The sequence below is a fragment of the Gracilinanus agilis genome, chromosome 3 (assembly GCF_016433145.1).
Source record: "Gracilinanus agilis isolate LMUSP501 chromosome 3, AgileGrace, whole genome shotgun sequence".
NCBI lineage: Eukaryota > Metazoa > Chordata > Mammalia > Didelphimorphia > Didelphidae > Gracilinanus > Gracilinanus agilis.
Window position 1 is genome coordinate 120080481 of NC_058132.1, and position 20011 is coordinate 120100491.

The 20011-nt window shown below is 35.1% G+C and overlaps 1 protein-coding gene across 1 annotated transcript in view; it reads left to right on the top strand.

The window, feature by feature from the left end:
* Window positions 1-5060: 5060 nt before the first annotated feature.
* The window catches only part of CDADC1 (cytidine and dCMP deaminase domain containing 1), a 44876-nt gene continuing 29925 nt past the window's right edge, over window positions 5061-20011 (top strand). Inside the window, exons 1-3 of the mRNA XM_044666042.1 lie at window positions 5061-5212; window positions 6161-6255; window positions 15736-15810. Of these exons, the coding sequence (XP_044521977.1) occupies window positions 5131-5212; window positions 6161-6255; window positions 15736-15810 (252 nt within the window). The 5' untranslated portion in view covers window positions 5061-5130. The remainder of the gene's footprint in view (window positions 5213-6160; window positions 6256-15735; window positions 15811-20011) is intronic.

Consider the following 20011-nt stretch of genomic DNA (forward strand, 5'->3'; position numbering starts at 1 on the left):
ATAGTGCATAGAACTAATAATTCTCTTCATTTTTATCATTCTTGGTTTAGTTATAAGGACTATAATTGTTTCAGAAAAAAGTTTAATTGGGTACTTCCTCAATTTTGTGAATATTTTTTGTGGTATTAGTATTAATCTTTAAAAATTTGATAGAATTCTCCTAATCTATCAGGAGGGACCAGGAATTCTCTTCCCTCACTAATTCCTAAATAACCAATTCTATTTCTTTTTTAAAAACTGAATTATTTAAGAAGCCTGCTATTTGGTTTCCTGCTAATTTTGGTATTTTCTACTTTTGAAGGTAATCCACTATTTTTTATTTGTGTTCCCAGTTTTGTCATCTAATGTTTTCCCTTATTCTGTTACTTTATCCATTTCATGTTGTAATTTAGCATTTGTAATATTTTAACTGTGATTTATATTAGTTCTTTCCTGCAATAGTTTGATAAAAAAAAGGTTAAATGACATTATTAATTTTTTGCATTACAAGTAAAGGTTCATTTCCTATCAGAAAAAAGATTCAGTTATGGTAATAATACTTCATCAGTTCCTTCTATATATTACCTTTCTAAAAAAATTCTTCTTGTTTCCCAGTATTACCTTTCCCATTGAACAAAGTAAATTAATTGATACAAACCAACATAGTAATTATATCTGACTCACTGAACATCTATAGTAATCCAGCCCTACACATGAAGTATTGCTGAAGTTTGGAGTCAAGACTGGTAAATGCAATGATCTGAGTTCTGTCTTTTTAGTGTTATTTTCCTTTCTTTTGTTGTGATTATTATGTATATCATGCTTAATTCTGCTTGCTTTGCTCTATATTCACACGAACCTTCCCACATTTCTCTGAGTTCTTCATACTTGTAATTTCTTACAATGCAATAATCCTCCATTACATTCATATATTACACTTAATTTGGCCTTTCTAAAACTGATGGATGCCCATCTTGTTTCCAGTTTCTTGCCCCAACAAAAAGTACTGCTATAAATGTTTTGATGTTGATATAGATACATAGAAAAATTTTTATATCTTATATATCAAATCTTTATCATAGATATTTGATATGATGATTTTTTTCCAATGAATAGTTTTTCTTGTTCTAGTTACATTGATTTTGTTATTGCAAAACCTTTTTAGTTTCATGTAATCAAAGTTTTATAATTTCTCTTCTGTGATATCTCTCTCTATATAGATGCATCTTTCTCTCTCTCTTTGACCTTTCCTTTTATCTTTGACTCTCTCTAGAAGATACTGTGTGCCTGGTCATTCTCTGCTGTACTGTACTCCTTCTAGTCTCCAAAGCACTGGAGGAACAGTATGCCTACTCCAAACTCCTCATTCCCAATGAGATGCTTTACTTGGAGAAGAGAAAACTTGGGGGTTGGGAGTGGAAGGTATACATGATAGCAGTATTAAGCATTTGAAGTTCTCTCTTGTAGAAGAGAGATTAGATTTTTTCTGCTAGGTTCTAAAGGATGAAACTGGGATCAACAGTAGAAGTTACAGTACAAAATGACAAACTAGCAAGTATTTATGAAGTACCTTATTTATTCTGTTCAAAGAACTGTGCTAGGAACTAAGACCTGTTCCTTATCTTAAGGAACTTATAGTCAGGTAAGTGGCACTGGGCCTGGAGTCAGGAAGATAGTTCAAATCCATCTTCAAACACTTACTAGCTGTGACTCAGGGCAAGTGACTTAACTTCTGTTTGCCTCAGTTGCCCCAACTGTAAATGGGGATAATAATTCCTACCTCACAGGGTTCTTATAAGAATCAAATGAGATAATATTTGTAATTTGTAAAATACTTACCACAGTGGTAGGCAATAATAGGTAGTTTATAAATGCTTATTCTCTTCCCCTTTCTAGTAGAATATTTGCTACCACCAAAAGTACATACACAATATGACATTTAGGGTGTTTTAGAGATTCAGAAAACAAAATGCTATATGAAATTGTTTATTTTATTCATTTATTTTTTCTTTTGTTAATCAAGATATTTTATATTTTTCCTAAATATTCATCTATTTCTTTAAAGTTGTAATTTTGTTCATATAAAATAGTTTCTAATAATTTCCCTTATTTTCTCTTCAAATGTTAAACATTTTTCATTTTCTTTCTTTTTTTTTTACCCTTAACTTCTGTATATTGGCTCCTTGGTGGAAGAGTGGCAAGGGTAGGCAATGGGGATCAAGTGACTTGCCCAGGGTCACACAGCTGGGAAGTGTCTGAGGCTGGATTTGAACCTAGGACCTCCAGTCTCTAGGCCTGACTCTCAATCCACTGAGCTACTCAGCTGCCCCTCAAAAATTTTTCATTTTCAATACAATTTTGTTTTTCTCTTTTTAAAGTCAGCTAGTTGGGTATCTATTTTACTATTTTTAAAATCTCGGCTCCTAGTTTTCCATATTAGTTCAATAGTCTTCTTCCTTACAAATTTATTAAATCCACCTTTGATATTCGGAATTTTTTCTCTGTTAATTAAGGATTTTTAGTTTTATTGTTCAAATTTTTTTTAGAGTTATTATTTTTTTTTATTTTAAACCCTTAACTTCTGTGTATTGACTTATAGGTGGAAGAGTGGTAAGGGTAGGCAATGGGGGTCAAGTGACTTGCCCAGGGTCACACAGCTGGGAAGTGTCTGAGGTCGGATTTGAACCTAGGACCTCCTGTCTCTAGGCCTGGCTCTCAATCCACTGAGCTACTCAGCTGCCCCTATTGTTCAAATTTTTTAATAGCATGTCCAATAAATTGATTTTCTTTTCTTTTTCTTTTCCTTCTTTTGTTGACAAACTTACTACATATCGTATTTTGGCAAGTGGTTGTTTTGGTTTTTTTTGGTTATTGTTTTTTTTAAACCTTTACCTTCTGTCTAAGAATCAATACTCCAAGGCAGAAAAACAATAAGGAATAGATAATTGGGATTAAGTGACTTGCCCCAGGTCACACAGCTAGGAAGTGTCTGAGGTCATATTTGAACCCAGGACCTCCCATTTCCAGGCCTGGCTTTCTATCTACTCAGCCACCTAGCTGCTTCTATAATTGTTACACATTTTTTCTCCTATATGGATAGTTGGGCTAAACTCCTGTGAGTAATTATTGGTCTTAGTGATTATTGATGTTCTGCAGTGTTCCCACACTTGAAGCAATTAGCATGTCAGCCATTAATAGGAGTATCTGGAGGATTTTACTATTTTTAAGGAATCCTTCTTTAATTTGGACTGTACTAGATCTCTTCCATAACTGTGATGAACACCTTTATTAAGCATATATATCTCTATTTTTAAGCTTTATCTGATATTAAACATAAAGGGGTCACAACAATGTTTTATTGTTTTATCTTTTAAATGGGCATGTACAATTTTGACATGTTGTAAGGATTATATTTAAGGTGGTGTTTTGCAGATCAAATCAAATGCCTTTTCATGATCAACAAAAAAATAATAGTGGAATCTTGTGTTTTCTATATCTTTCAGTTAATTGTGTGACCAAATTAAATCCTGGGTTCCAGTCAATCAGATAAAATCAAATGTTTTTTTATGATCAACAAAAATAAGAGTAGTGGATCTTTTTCTATATTTTTCAGTCAATTGTGTGGTCTATACAAAAGACTGATTGTTTTAATACTTTCAGAAAGGTGTTGTATGTGTAAATAATTCTAATAATAATTTTATAGAGATGGATTTATTAAAGATCTTGCAAAAGTGGAATTGATGGGTTTCATTAACTTACTGGGCACAAAAGATGAGGAAGGGAGAAAAGTAAAAAAAAATGGAATGTGGGAAATTAAAGGAATGGTGAAGCCACTGACAGAGTGAAGTTGGAAGGAGTACGTTTAGGGAGTTCAGTTTTGATTGAGCTGAATTTGAGGGTCCAGTGGAACAACCAATTGAAAATGCTCTATAGCCAGGTAAATAAGCTGTCTGGGGCTTACAAGTGAGTTTAGAGTTAGTAAGTATAGAGATTCAGAAGTTATCGGTATAAATGTGTAGATGAAGACCTGAGAGTGAATGATATTACCAAGGAAGAGAATATAAAAAAAAACAAGGACAAAGGGCAGAATCTTGGTGACACAAATGAGTAGGCAGCAATAAACACAGCTAAGTGAAGAATGTGTGTTACTGGGGATTATACACTTATATCACAGCCTACATACAGATTTGTTCAGTCCGTTTTTAGTCGTATCCAACTCTTCTAGATAAGACTTGGGGTTTTCTTGGCAAAGATACGGACGTGGTTTGCCGTTTTTCCTGCTCACTTTCCAGATGAAGAAACTGAGGCAAACAGGGTCACATGAATTGCCCAGGGTCACAAGGCTAGTGTGAGGGCACATTTGAATTCAGGAAGATGAATGCTCTTGGCACTCTATAGAGCGCCACCTAGTGTCCCCCAGCCTATAATACAGCATATGCAATCATTTGCATGCGATGAAGATAGACTATTTTGTTTAGAACTTCTCTATTCCTCTTCTGCCTTGTCTGGGTCCTGAATGACAGACAGTCATGCCTTAAACATAATCTTATGCACTTCAGGAGTGAAAAATACAGGCATTATTCATTTGCACCAATGTCTTTACTGTGGGTTACTTTTTATAAATACTATAACAATTGGTACCTTTGCTTGGACCTCAGCCTTGTGTTCAAATAGTGTCTCCTCAGTATAATACCCGGGAGACCTTTAGTCTGACTTCTCAAGTCCAAAATAAGGGGACTTATAAATATAGATGCGATGTGTATTTCACTATAGAATAAGATATTCTTTTCACCTATGATCCCAGAGCTAAGAACCAAAAAGTGCGGCTGGCTTGGGCAAGAACGTCCTTTCCTTATCCTCACCTTTTTTCTTCCTTTTCCTCTTTCCTCTTCCTTCTCCTCTTTCCTCCTCCCTTTTCTCCTTTCCTTTTTCACTTTTTCCATTCCCCCCTCCCCTGAAGTCTTCCGCGCCCGGCTTACGCCACAGAGCCGCGCCATATAGCAAGAGGGAGGGTGTGACGTCAGCGCCGTGCGCCGCGGCGGCCGTTGCTTTACGGTTGCTGGGAGAAGGCGGAAGGAGGAGCCTGTTGGGGTTCGAGATCATGCCTAATGCCGGGGATTCCCGCGGGCAGCCGAGACCTCCAGGGTTGGGATGAAAGAAGTAGAGCAGATGCAAAATTTGGAGAGCGCGGGGGCTGGGCGGTCAGTGAGCACGCAGACTGGCAGTATGACTGGTGAGTGTCAGAGAGCCTTGACCCTGACCTCTGCAGCTCAGGTCAGGTGTCTGTCTTGCCCTGCGGGCTTTCCCCGGTAGACTCTCCTAGGCGTTGCGGGGCGCTCTCTCCCCGAGGTCGGTGCCCCGAGCTTCCCACAACTAGGTGGGGCCTGAATAGAGACGGGGGAACCTCTCCCCCCCGCCCCGCCCACCTCTTTGGCTAGGGTTCTCTGCGTGTACCTCCCACCCCTACACCTGGCCTTGCCTTTTTTCCCACGTTTTGGGGACTTCTTGTCGCCTCTTTGTGATAAATACACGGGTTTGCTTGCAGCCCATCCGCTCCTTTGCGCTGGGATTCATCTCCATGCTCGCCCCAACAGCAAGCGCCGCTGGATTCAAACCTTGCGCCCCAGGCGCGAGTCTGTGTACTCAGTTTTGTGCTGCCTCTCCGGAGGCGGGGCGGGATAACTTCCGAATGCACCGCTATCTCTAACCAGCACTAACAGCGAGCATTGAAAGGTCTGCAAAGCACTTTTTCAGTATGATTTCTTTTTATCCTCCTGAGGTAGGTGCTATTATTAGCATCAGGGTCACCCAGCTAGTAAAGTGATTGAGGTCAAATATGAGCTGGACCCTAATTGACTCTCCAGATGCAGTTCTAAGTTTTCATAAGCCAAAGAATGCTTGTAGTATTTTCGAGGCAGCTCTGTGGAGTAGGGAATAGAGTGCTGGGCCTGGAGTCAGGAAGACCAAAATTCAAATATGGCCTCAGACACTTACTAGCTGTATGACTCTAGGCAAATTACTTAAACTTATTTGCTTCAGTTTCCTCATTCTGGAGAAGGAAATAACAAACAACTTCAGTGCCTTTGCCAAGAAAACCCCCAATGGGGTCAAGGAAGAGTTGAATCAGGACTGAACAACAACAGTAGTATTTTAACGTATGTTTGTTTTCTATTTTTTGTAGGTCAAATACCAAGACTTTCTAAAGTTAATCTTTTCACTCTGCTCAGTCTCTGGATGGAACTCTTCCCATCTGTGGAGAAAAAGCAAAAATTACAGGTAGAGTTCACTTTTCTTTTTATGTCACTTATCTCTCCCTCCCACCATCATTGTTCTAATGTGGTCTAAAATTCTAATCTGGCTTTCCAGACTTTGTAACATTTAAAAAAGAAAGAAAGAAAAAACTTAACCTTAAGATTTGAAAATTGAAAAGCCCCTCTGAGGTGCATTCTGACATTTATTACTCAAAAATACAATTGTATTACTCATAAATACAATTGAATATTTTAATGGAAAACTTTTTTAAAGATAGAAAGGTGATTTGGGGACCCCATTGATATTCAGGAGTTACTCTGACTTTGTAAATTAAGTCTAACGTAATTTAATACTTAATTATGAGTTAATTTTGCCCTCATTGGATTATAAACTCCCTAATGGCAGGGTTGATGTGTTATATTACTTCTGAATGTCTGAAAATGTCAGGCAGTGTTGTGCTTATAGTAGAGGATCTAGAAATACTTGATTGATTTGTGCACACTTTCTTCCTTAGATCTAATTAGATAGAATTAAAAGAGGTTAGAAATATATAAGGATGGTTATCACTTTATAAACAAAAAGCCAGCATAGTGAAAAGATACAACATATATTCAATTCACGCAAATATTTATTAATGTTGCCTAGGTTTTTTTTCCATTACTGTTATTTTCTTATTTTTACATGTACACTTTTATTTGAACTAGACTTAAGTGAGTGTAAAAGTAAAGCTTTCCCTGCTTTCAAAAACTTTCAGAAATCTCATTGAACTCCTAGGGAGACTGTAATAAGCCTTCATTTGCATCTGTTTTGGAGCTAGGTGGAAGGACACCATTATGGCTTTGAGGATTTAAAATACTAAAGTGGTAGATACAAAAAGGTGGCTTTTTTTTTAAGATTACATAATATACATGTAAGCAATATTACTTCCTTCCTATTTCCCCCTTCCTTGACTAGATTTTGTAATTAGCTCCTTTAGCAGAGCAAAGTAGACTTCACAGAGGCAAGTAACTCCTTGTAACAGTGCTTTACATGGTAGAACTTTAGGGATATTTACCTCTAACAGACTGTTCATAACTTTCATTATTCTAGTTTTTAAATCCTGGGTCAAATGTTTTCTAAAACTAAATAAAGCCATGAGAAGCTCATCTCTTTTTGAGCATTTCAAATATCATGACTTTTGACAAAAATAAAAGTTAAAAAACAACAACAGGGGGGCAGCTGGGTAGCTCAGTGTATTGAGAGTCAGGCCTAGAGATGGGAGGTCCTAGGTTCAAAACCGGCCTCACACACTTCCCAGCTGTGTGACCCTGGGCAAGTCACTTGACCCCCATTGCCCACCCTTACCATTCTTCCACCTATGAGCCAAATACACCGAAGTTAAGGGTTTAAAAAAAAAGAAAAAAAGAAAAAAGAAAAGAAAACAAAAACAATCCATTTATAACAATAACTAGCATTTATATAGCACCTACTAAATGCCAGGTACTGTGCTAAGTACTTTACAAATATTTTTTTATCTCATTTGATTCTCACAACTCTGAAAGGTAGATACATTATAATCCCTGTTTTATAGATGAGGAAACTGAGCTAGACAAAGTTTAAGTGAGGGTCACACAGCTAAAAAGTGTCTGAGGCTGGATTTGAACTCTTCTTTCTGACTCCAGGTCCAGTGCTTTATCTTCTGCACTACCTCATTAGAATGCCCACAGCATTTGCAGTGTACAGTGTAGCATCCAGGTTCATCATATACTTGCTTGCAGAACCACATCTGATAGAAAGGGTATAGGAAGGCCAGAATAGAATTCCTAATCCAGAGAGAAAACTTTACCTTAGATCAGTGGTTCCCAAACTTTTTTGGCTTATTGCCGTCTTTTCAGAAAAAATATTACCTAGCCCTCTTGAAATTAATTTTTTTTAAGTTTAATAGCAATTAATAAGAAAGATAAATGCACATGTGGCCATCCCCGCTTCCCTGGATCGCTGCAGCACCCACCAGGGGGCAGTAGCGCCCACTTTGGGAATCACTGCCTTAGATGGTGCTATGACCTTGGTTTTCATTATATTGGGCATTGATTGAAGTTGTCATTTCTCCCTTTTTCCTATCAGAAATGTGTGGATATAGGGAAGTACCAGCAGACAATATGGTTTTGGAATATGCAACATCTGACTGACAATATAGGAAACGTATCACATCTATAGTGCCCTAACCTCAGAAGAAAGGCAAAGGAGGCTTATTTTTCCCCTCCTCTTATCCAAAAGGCCAAGTTTCATCATTATTATACGATATTCATTTTCACTTTTGATTGTTTCTATTTATATTGTTATAGTTATTGTGTATATTCCTTTATATTCATGTACCACAATTTGTTTAGCCAAGCTTTGGGTTGGCAGGTAAGTGGTTCAGTGGGTAGAGGATTGGATTTGGGAGCTAGGAAGTCCAAATCCATTCTCAGATTACTTACTAGGTGTATGACTCTGGACAAGACACTTAGCCTCTGTTAGAATTTCCTCCTCTGGAAAAAAGGGTTGTGAGTTGTGGTTGTGAGGATAAAAATGATATAATATAATAATAATAAGTAAAGTGTTTTACAAATCTTAAGATACTACATAAATCCTAGTTATCATTAGCTATTGTTATTATCTATTTAGATGATAGAAAGGCAGCAATGATGTAGGGGATAGAGCTTTAGACTTGAAGTCAGTCTATATATAATTTTCCAATAAAAGATGTTTTTTCCCCTTTAAGTACAATGCCTTGTACAGTGGAAGTAATTAATGTTTGTTGAATTGGATTAGATTGAATTAGGTCTCTGTGTTAGAACATTTTTAGATAATCTTCCTCTTATTCTTCAGATCTTTGCTCTTATCCTCTGTTTTAAAATCCCTTTTCTCTATAATCTAACTGATCTTATTTTTTAAAGCTACTAATTTTTCTTCTGAGTTTTAATACTAGTTCTTACTGTTTACTTGCCTGTTACTACTTCTCGTTAAAATATAAAGTTCATAAAGAGTCATTTTTATGGGTAAAACATTGAGATAAAGATTCTTTAGAGCCTTGAGACTTAAAAATCACATTTAAGTTTTCACAGAAAATATGTAAAATATTTAGGACCTTAGAAGTTATGTAATCTTAATCCCCTTATTTTACTGAATAAGAAAACTGAAGCCCAGATAGATGGAATGCTTAGACCAACTTGTATTAAAAGAAAGAAAAGAACTGGTATTCAAACTCAGATCCTGTTGACTCCAATTCCAGAGATCTTTACACTGTACCAACTAGAGCAGGACAAGACTATATCCTATACTAAAGAAACTCATGAAACATTTTAATGAAATTGTGTTAGACCAGTGATGGGCAAACTAAGGCCAGCAGGCCAGATGCAGCCCCCTGAAATGTTCTATCAGGCTGTGCAACATTATTCCTAATTCGATGAATAGTGAATGAAACAATGAAACTTCGAAAGAGTTGCCTTAGAAACAGACTGACAGATGAGCATTTCCTTTCCTTTGGCCCCCTCTTTAAAAAGTTTGCCTATCACTGTGTTAGAATTAATTTTTGCAAACGAATGAGAAATGGTAAAAGGTGCAAAACTGTATGTGGCTAGTAATTATGTGCCAATGACTTAGTAATAAAGTCAATACAGACTATTTCAATTCTAGAGAATGCTATTGGCAATATATACTATAATTAGTTACCTTACTATATATAAACTTTTGAAAAGTTTATAAAGAAAAAATAGTTCACTCAAAGAAAAATGAAACAAACTATTTAGGCTTGTTGACATTTTGATAAAAATAATTTCAAGCCAGTTATATGGTTATAAAGTCACAAGATCATCTTTATATAACTTTAAATGTTCTTGGGTTGACTGTTTTCTTGGTATCCTGTTTTTTCATTTGGTAAATTCTGTAAAGGTATTAAAAACTAAAGAAATCAATACTTAAAAAATTTTTTTCAGATATCCTATTTGCAATCTGACAGGAATAACTACCTACTCAAAAGAATCTTGAACTCAGCATTAATGAGGCAAAGGCTCTTTTATTTCATTCTCACAGAGAACAGGTACTCAAGAGCCAGTTTTACAGGTGTTACATCCAGCAATTACAAGGAATGGGAGCATTCAGGCTCCCTTTTATTAATGCAAATCAGTATCCTCCCCTTATTGGCCTGTTACTAGAGACCAGGAGTCTAGTCTCTAGTCAGGAAAACCAGCTGATCCCCACACAATGTACAGCCCCAATCATTCACATGGGTTTTAACTAATCAAAGTAAAGCAACTTCACCTGTTAGCCTCTTAAAGGACTTAACGTATCATGTGTTCCTCAACATGTCCTGCTGACATGGATGTGAGGGGAAAGGAACTTAAGCTAGGAACATGAAACTTAACTCAATTTTCTTTTCTTTTTATTCCATTATATGGGCTTATGAGAGGAGTCCACCATCTTGTCAGAACCTATTCCTCACAAAATCTGTATTTAGAATCTCCTGGCCTAATTCCATCTCTATTACCTGTTGGCACCTTTAAAGCTTTAACATCATGTATAGACATATAAACATAAAAATTTCAAATAGATTTAATGTCATATTAATTGTTATTGCTTTTTTAACCATTTCCTTCTGTTTTAGAATTAATACCAAGTACTGATTCCAAGGCAGAAGAGTGGTGAGCACTAGACAATTGAGGTTAAGTTTCTTGCTCAAGTTCATATAACTAGGAGGTGTCTAAAGTCAAATTTGAACCCACATCCTCCAGACTCCTGGCCTGGTTCTTTATCCACTGTGCTACCTCATTCTCCCCCTATTGTTTAGTTTTTTTAATTAGAATTTATTTAGAAGTATCTCAGCCCATCCTTCCCCTATCCACATCCTAGAGGGTTATCATCTATGAGACAGATATATGCATAAATTATGTCTTTTATATTTCTATTTTTAGTTCATTCTCTGAAGGTACCATTCACAAGTTATTCTTTAAGTATTAAAAAAGCAACTGTGTATAATGTTCTCTTGGTTCTATTAATTTGTTGTTCATTATCCCATATAGTTCTTTCCAAGTTTTAAAAAAATTAATCTGCCTGCCATTTAAAAAAATTTATTTTTATTGTCATGCAAAACATACTTCCTTATTGGTCATTGTTGTAAGAGCTCATGCATTACCCATTGTATCTTTCAGGATTGTCCCAGATCATTGCATTGCTGAGAGTAGCCAATTTTTCACAGATAATCATCATGCAATATTGCCCAGTGATGGGCAAACTACGTCCCACGGGCCAGATGCGACCCCCTGAAATGTTCTATTGGCCCCCTGAAGTGTTCTATCGGGCCTCACGACATTATTCCTAATCTGACGAATACAATGAGTAGGATACAATACTATGAAACTTTGAAAGAATTGCCTTAGAAACAAACTGACAGAGGAGCATTTCCTTTCCTTTGGCCCCCTCTTTAAAAAAGTTTGTCCATCACTGGTGTACACCTTTCTTCCAGTTCTGCTTCTTTTGTTCTGCATCAATCCCTGTAGATCTTTCTAGCTTTTTCTGAAATCATCTTATTTCTTAAAGCACAATAGTATTCCATCACCAACATGTACCACAGTTTGTTCAGCCATTCCCCAATTGACGGGCATCCCCTCAATTTACAATTCTTTGCCACTATAAAAAGCTGCTCATCATTTCTTATGGTATGATAGTATTTCATCACAATCATATACAATAATTTGTTTAACCATTACCAATTGATAGATATCCCTTCAATTTCTAGTTCTTTTGCCACCACAGAGAGAGCTGCTATAAATATTTTGGAATATATAGATTCCCCTACCTATTAATTATTGAATAATATAGAGCTGTTCTTGTGATTTGAATGAAAGCATATACAATATGCTTATACAAATTTGCATATAAAAAGATTGAGTAGAGAGGGAACTTTTATTTTTGGTTTTAAATCTTCAGTGCTTAGAATTTAATATGAACTTAAATACTTTTTTAATTGAATCATGGAGTCAGTATCTAAAAAGAGTTCACTGGACTAGCATGATGGATCAAATCTAATGAGATGAAATTAAAAGGAGTAAATGTAAAAAATTTAGTTAACACAAATACATTAGTAGATTTTGGGGAGCTTAATAAGGGACAACAATATGAAATGTGAACCCTGAGAAAGCTAATACAATTTTAATCTGCATTAATAGCAATCTGATGTTCAGAATGAGGGAAGTAATTGTCCCACCGTATTCCACTTTGGAGAGTCCACATGAAAAGTGTTATGTTTAGTTCAGAATTGCTTTATGTTAAGAGGGGGTATTGACATCCTTATGGTAGGGCCAGAGGATAGTAAGCAGACTAGAGAGCATGTAACTGAGGGATTGGTTTAAGTTAGGAATGCTTAGACTAAGGAAAAGACTTTCAGAGGACATGTTAGCTATCTTCAAATATATGGAAAGCTGTTTTGTAAAAGAGTACTTAGACTTGTCCTGTTTGTCCTTAGAAGGAGCATTGGGTAGTGATTACAAATAGTTTGTTTTGGCATAAGGAAAAATTTCTTGAAAATAGAATAGTTTATTTAAGGATATAGTGTTTTGTTTTTATCACCAGAGGTTCGCAGGGAGAGCTTAGATAATCTCTTGACAGGATATCGTAGAAGATATTATTTAGGTATGAATTAGATTAGATGACCAACATCTATTTCAGCATTAAAATTCTGTGATGTTGGGATATAGGCAGGCCTTCATTACAAACATATGACTTCGGAAAAATCTGTTCATCTATATTCCCATTTTGTTCTCCTGTAGTCCCCTGGTCCCCAGCCACTACTACCAGAACTGCCAGTGTCAGAGTCGTAAGAACCCTGAAATTGCTGGAGGAGTTAATCAGCCTTTGGAGCTTCTCCTCATTCCTTACCTATATACATCCTCCCTCCCCCCATGGACTTTAAGCTCATAAGAGTTGGTGGCTTCTATTTTAACATCTTATGGTTAAATGGATTTTTGTAGACTAGGTTAGGAACTTAACCACTATTTATGTTATTTCTATAAGAAAAATGCATTATGAATTCAGACCACTGACTTTGAAATAGATTTGAAGGATACATGTTATATAATGTGTTTATCAGCTGAACGTTTCAGGTTTATAAGGTAATGGTATATTGAGTAGAAAAGAATGTTTTTCAATTCTGTATTTAAAGAATACTAACATATCAGTATAATATAACTTAATGTGTAATGAATAGATTATACTGTATTACTGAGAAATTTAATAGCCAGCCAAAAAATAAATATTTTTTAATTTTATAACTCCAGTGTTTCTGGCATAAACTATCCTAAACATGTCAAAAGCTCTATTGGTTAGATATTATCTAATATTATCTAATCTGTTCTTGGGATAGAGGTCTTGCTAATATAGCAAATATCTTCAAATTCTATCAAATTAATTCCTTTCATACCTCCTACATGAAATTAGTTGCCAAGTCTTATTGATTTTTTCTCTAAAATAATTCTCGTGAATTTGTCCTCTCCTCATCACTCATGTCATAAATCCTCTATCATAGTTTAGGTCCTCAACCCTGTTCATCTAGATTATTGTAATAGCCTCCTAAGGTGTCTCTGCCTCAAGTCTTTCTCTCTCTAGTTCATCATCCACCTAGCTACTAAACTGTTTTTCTCCAAATTATAGATTTGACTCTGTTGCTGCTCTCCTGCTCAAGAAACTTTAATAGCTCCCCTTTGATTCTAAGATGAAATTTTTACTGGATCTACTGGTGTAGGGCTTTAAACGTCAGTCTTTCTAGGATAATTAAACATTACTTTTGTGTAATTAGAATTTTGCTCCCCAGGGACTCGCTCTTCCAGCATCCCATTAACATATCTATGTAACATAGGGAAGATATGTCTTTTTGTAGCTATGCCCTTGCACTCTCTTCTTCCTGGAACATGGCTGGGGAGGCTTAGGGGAGAGCTTGGCAGGAAAAATTTACTCACATGGCTTTACTCAGGTTTTTATTTTTGTTCTTTTACTTCTACTTCAAATGATTATTAATAAACTTTATAAAATATAATACTTGGAGTTATTGGATATTAATTGAAAATTTACACTTTCCTTTACATGCTCCTCCAAACTGGAGAACTTGCTATTTCCTTTATGTGGCATTCCATTTTCTACCTCCATACTTTCATTTTGGCTGCCCCTTACACTTTGAATATCCTTCTTTACCTCTTCCTTCCTACCTTTACCATAACTTCTTTCAAGGTTGGTTCAAGTTCCATCCCCTTCAGGAGGCCTTTCATGGTTCACCATGGTTAGTACCATGACCTGTCCAAATGTTTATATTTTATATGTCTTTGTTTTTTATAGATCCATGAACATATAGTACCATTCTCCATTTTACTTTTGTATTTGTATACCTAGCACCTAGCACAATAGCTTGCACATAGTAGTTGCTTAATTAAGAACTTATTAATTGATAATGTATAATAGTAATTTGTCCAACTTAATGTATAAATATAAGTTATCAGAATTTAAGAATTGGAATTCTTTTGAAGTGGAAACACAGTAGGGACCTATATCTGTGTGGAATATGTTTCAAGACTTACTATGGATGGCTGAAACTGTTAATATAAGCCAACACCTGCTGACCTCTTATACCCACGCCCTCTCCTGGCTTATGTCCTGTGGCTTAGTGCTTTGCAGCTTCCTACCTTCCCATTAAAAAAAAAAACAAAAAACCTCAAAGTGAAAGCAGAAGACACCTGCAGCTAGCTTACTGACTAGGGATAACTGAAGCCAAGGAAAGCAAAGCCACAGATAATGGCACCCTACTATTATAACTGAGAATTTTAAAAAATCTTTCTGACTTCTAGGCACAGCCATATCCCTAGCTTTTGCTTAGAAAATCTTTATGCATCTTATATACTTCTTTAGACTCTTAAGTCAATTGTATTTACCTTAGTTTTATCTTTAGTAAAGGTTTATATTGTTTCTGTTCTAATTATATTTAATAATTTTTCTAATGACTATAGAGAATTTTAATAATGAAGTTGCAAGACCATCTAGAGGGGAAGTTATACTTGATTTGCTGCTTCTTCCTGATAAAAAAAAATTGGTTGAAATGGAAACTTGGTAGGCCTTTCATGTGTAATTAGTAAATTTAGTATAAGTAATAAAAAATTAGTTCTTAGAGCTTATCTCTCAAAGCAGTGGCTTCATGATAATGAATTTTGAAGTTTTTCTCCTAGAGAAAATTTTGTCTTAAAATATGTAGATGTCTAAGGAGAAAAAGACAATATTGGTTACATAAAAAACTGGCCTAAAATCTGTACTGGAAGAAAATCAAGACAAAGGAATTATTCTATATAAATATTTTCAAGGTGATGTCTCAGCAGAAAAACATGAAAGTTTTTGTTACTTCTTAAAAATAAAAGGGAAAAGAATATTGTTGAGAAGAAAATATAGACCTAGAACTAAACACAGAATATATCTAGATGTTAACCTTTTAAAAATTTTGTTGTTAATCAGAGAAAGGAAGAGGACAAACGTGGACCCTTGGGAGATAATACAGATGTGGCCAGAGTACCTATTGACAGAAAACAGGTGAATGAATTAAAAAACAAAACAAAACATACCTTTGTCTGTCAGTCTATGTATCTACCTATTTAATCTGCCTACCTCACTGATATGTAGCTGCTGTTTAGTCCTCATGTATATAGAGTGAAGAGGTTGAACTAATTGTCTCAGATCCTTTTAGCACTAGATCCATGAATTGGCTCTCTGAGCTAAGAAGGGGGGGAGGGGCTTGTATGTGTATGTTTTGTTAAAAAAAAAAATCCAACATTGAAAATCAGTACAACTAAGTGTGCTTATTTGCTACTTAGACTGACTTCTTTCAATTATTATTAGAAGTATTAGAAGAGGCATTCAGTCAGTCCCTCTTAAAACCTCTTAGAATTCTTTTTTTTCACTCATCCTCAAGATTGACAGTTTTTGAGTAAGGGAGTTTTTGTTGTTCTTGATTAAGCCACTCAATAAAAGTCAACATCATAAGAATATGATATGTTATAAAAATTATAATCAATTGAAGTTTATAGTAGATGATTAAAAAAAGAAATTTTCTTAAACCCAAACTTCACATACCGATTACTTGAACTAGTGCTCAGAATTTATACAAACATTCCTTGAGCCATGCTAACTAAAATAGAATTTATAAGAGGCTCCAAATGTTTTGTGGATGTTACTATAATTTTCCAAGTTTCTAGAGTGAATATTCTGTAAACAGAGAATTGTAAATAGCAATATTGTGATGGCACTAAGAAGAGGAAAGTGTTAACTAATATGAAATATTCCTGATAATAAGAAATGTGAGCTTAAGTAAAAATTCAAGAAATAGATTCCTTTTCATTTGGAAGTAGTAAAATAAAATGTCATTAATTTTTGTAAGGGAATCTGTATCTTTTTCTTGTGATGTAAATAATAGACTCTTAGAACTAGAAATGACCTTATAGATTGTCTTTCCCTTTTCTTATGATACTCTTAAGCCTTTGCCAAGAGGCAGGAGAATTGATGTTAAGTTGTTTCAGATGTGTACATCTCTTAATTGTACCCCATTTGAGGTTTTCTTGGCAATAATGGAATGGTTTACAAACCATTTCCTTCTCCAGCTCATTTTACAGATGAAAAAGAGGCAAAGATTATATTACTTACCCAGGCTTACACAATTATTAATAAGTGTCTGAGGCTTGATTTGAACTCAGGAAGATGAATCTTCCTGACTTTAGTCTCAGTATTCTATTCTCTGTACCACCTGACTGTCCGTGGAGTATAGGTACCTCAAAATAATTTGTACTTTTCTGGAAATCCTTTTAACCTGGCTCTGAGATACTTGGGATTTGACCTTGCTGTGGTTTGAAATTTGTTCTACCCTTCTAAAAATACATAGTGTTTTATATAAATAGTATTCTGTCTAACTTAACAAAGGTAGCTAGATCTGACTTCCAGTGAGGAGAGACCACAAGCCATGGCAGGACTTTGAGTGTGATTTGGGTGAAGCACTGTGTGCTTGTCTCTTGCCTATATACCTGCCTGCCTAATGTGAAAAAAAGGATCACCACAAGTCTGGCTAGTAGGTGAGGAATTTTTTCAGTCATAGATCTTGAAGACTATTAACAAAAAAGTAAGGGTGTTGTATCTACATTGATAAGAGGAAATCCTGTACTGATAAAATCATAGATCCTTAAAAGATTGAAGTATGCATAAATATTTTATATTCTGTTTTTATTTTGCTTTTATGTTCATTTTTAAGACTTAAAAAATAAGAGTATATATTAGTGTAGATGTCTTGTGTGATTTCTTGTCCTGTTTAAGTTGTTTATCTAGAGTACAGAAAATGAAACTTAGGGAAATGAGCTATTGGGTACAATTATAAAGGATGGTGGTGAGGAGGAAATGGGGAATGAGGCATCATTGTATAGTTTTGAGTACTGGATGGACACTGTCTGGAGGCAGATAACCCAACTTAAAACACTTACCTTTCGGTAAATAACTAAATTTGTGAGCTTTGATTTTCCCATCATAATTCCCTTTATGAGGTTAATAATATTTATAGTAATTGTCTCATAATGTCATTGTGAGGAAAAGGCTATATGAATGTGGTCCATAATGTATTAAGTATCTACTTAACATTTAACACTTTTTTAAGAACCTACTATGTGCCAGGCTCTGTGTTAAGCACTGCAGATTTAATTTAAAAAAAAAAGGGCAAAAGAATCTTTTCCCTCCAGAAACTCACAGTCTAATGGGGGAAGATAACATATAAATTTATACAAACAAGCTATATAAATAAAGAATAAATAGGATAACACAGGAAAGGCATTTGAATTAAGAGGAATTGAGGAAGACTTCCTGAATAGGATTTTATTTGAGACTTAAAGGAAGTCAGGGAAGCCAGAGATGAGAAGGGAGATTACCAGGCAGGGGGGACAACCAGGAAAAAATGTCTGGAGCCAAGAGATGGAGTGTCTTATTTGTGGAACAGCAAAGAGATCAGTGTCAGTGGATGGAAGAGTATGATAGTTATTGACAAAAAACAAAAATAATAAATGGTGAATCCCTAATAATAGCAAATATAGTGATTCTTTTCTAGAGCAGTCTATTCTTAGTTGCCTATGTTTAATAATAGATTACTTGGTGAATAGGATCACATGAATCCTCTTTCATAGTTGTCAGTGAAATAAAGCAAAACAAGGATCTGAAATAATTCACTGAAAATGTTTACTTTCACCAAATTCTTTTGGGAATGTTATTAAATTACACTAAGTGGAATGCAAATTTGGAATTTTTCAGTTTCTTAAACTTTGGAATGGAAATCTCATCCAAAATTCTGACTTTTCTTTTAATCAATCAGCATATTTATTAAATGTTTACATTATGCCTAGGACTATGCTAATGGACTTTTAAATTTTAATTTAATTAATTTATTTTTTAGGATATTTTCCCATATATACATGATTCATTTTTTTTTCCCTCCCCACTTCCAGAGACAACAAGCAATTCTACTGGGTTGTACAAATGTTGTCACTTGATATCTATTTCTATAATATTCATTTTTGCTATAGAGTAATTTTTTTAAAGCCTAGATCCCAAATCACATACCCATGTATTCATGTGATAAATGATGCCATATGTTTTGCTTTTGCATTTCTGCTCCCATGGTTCTTTCTCTCAATGTGGATAGCATTCTTTTACATAAGTCAATCAGGAGTGTCCTGGCTTGTTGCATTGCTACTATAGCAAAGTCTTTTACATTGGATTTTTCCACAGCATATTATTTTTTGTGTACAATGTTGTTCTGGTTCTGCTCTTTTCACTTTGCATCAGTTCATTGAGGTTCATATGGAAAGTCATCAGTCCTGACAGCAAAATAGTATTCCATCACCATCTTATACCACAATTTGTTCAGCCATTTCCCAATTGATGGACACCCCCCCCTCCCATTTTCTAATTTTTTGCCACCACAAAGAGTGCGGCTATGAATATTTTTATACAAGTATTTTTCCTTATTATCTCTTTGGGGTACAAACCCAGCAGTGGTATTGCTGAATCAAAGGGTGTACATTCTTTTAAAGCCCTTTGCATATAATTCCAAATTGCCTTCCAGAATGGCTGGATTAATTCACAACTCTACCACAGTAATGCATTAGTGTCCTGATTTTGCCACATCCCCTCCAACATTTATTATTTTACTTTACTGTCATATTGGCCAATCTGATAGTTGTGAGGTGGTATCTCAATGTTGTTTTGGTTTGTGTTTCTCTAGTTATGAGAGATTTTGAACACTTTTTCATGTGCTTATTGATAGTTTTGGTTTCTTTATCTGAAAACTGCCTTTTCATATCCCTTGACCATTTGTCAATTGGGGAAAGGATTGATTTTTTATACAGTTAATTTAGTTCCTTATAAATTTGAGAAATGAAACCTTTGTCAGAGGTTTTTGTTATAAATTTTTCCCCCAATTTGTTGCTTCCCTTCTAATTTTGGTTGCCTTGGTTTTGTTTGTACAGAAACTTTAATTTAATATAATCAAAATTATTCATTTTACATTTTGTAGAATTCTTTCCTTTCCCATAGATTTGACAGACATACTATTCTTTGTTCATCTGATTTGTTTATGATTTCCCTCTTTATATTTAAGTCATTTACCCACTCTGAGTTAATCTTGGTATAGGCTATAAGATGTTGGTCTAAGGCTAATTTCTCCCAAATTGGTTTCCAATTCTACCAGCAGTTTTTGCCAAATAGT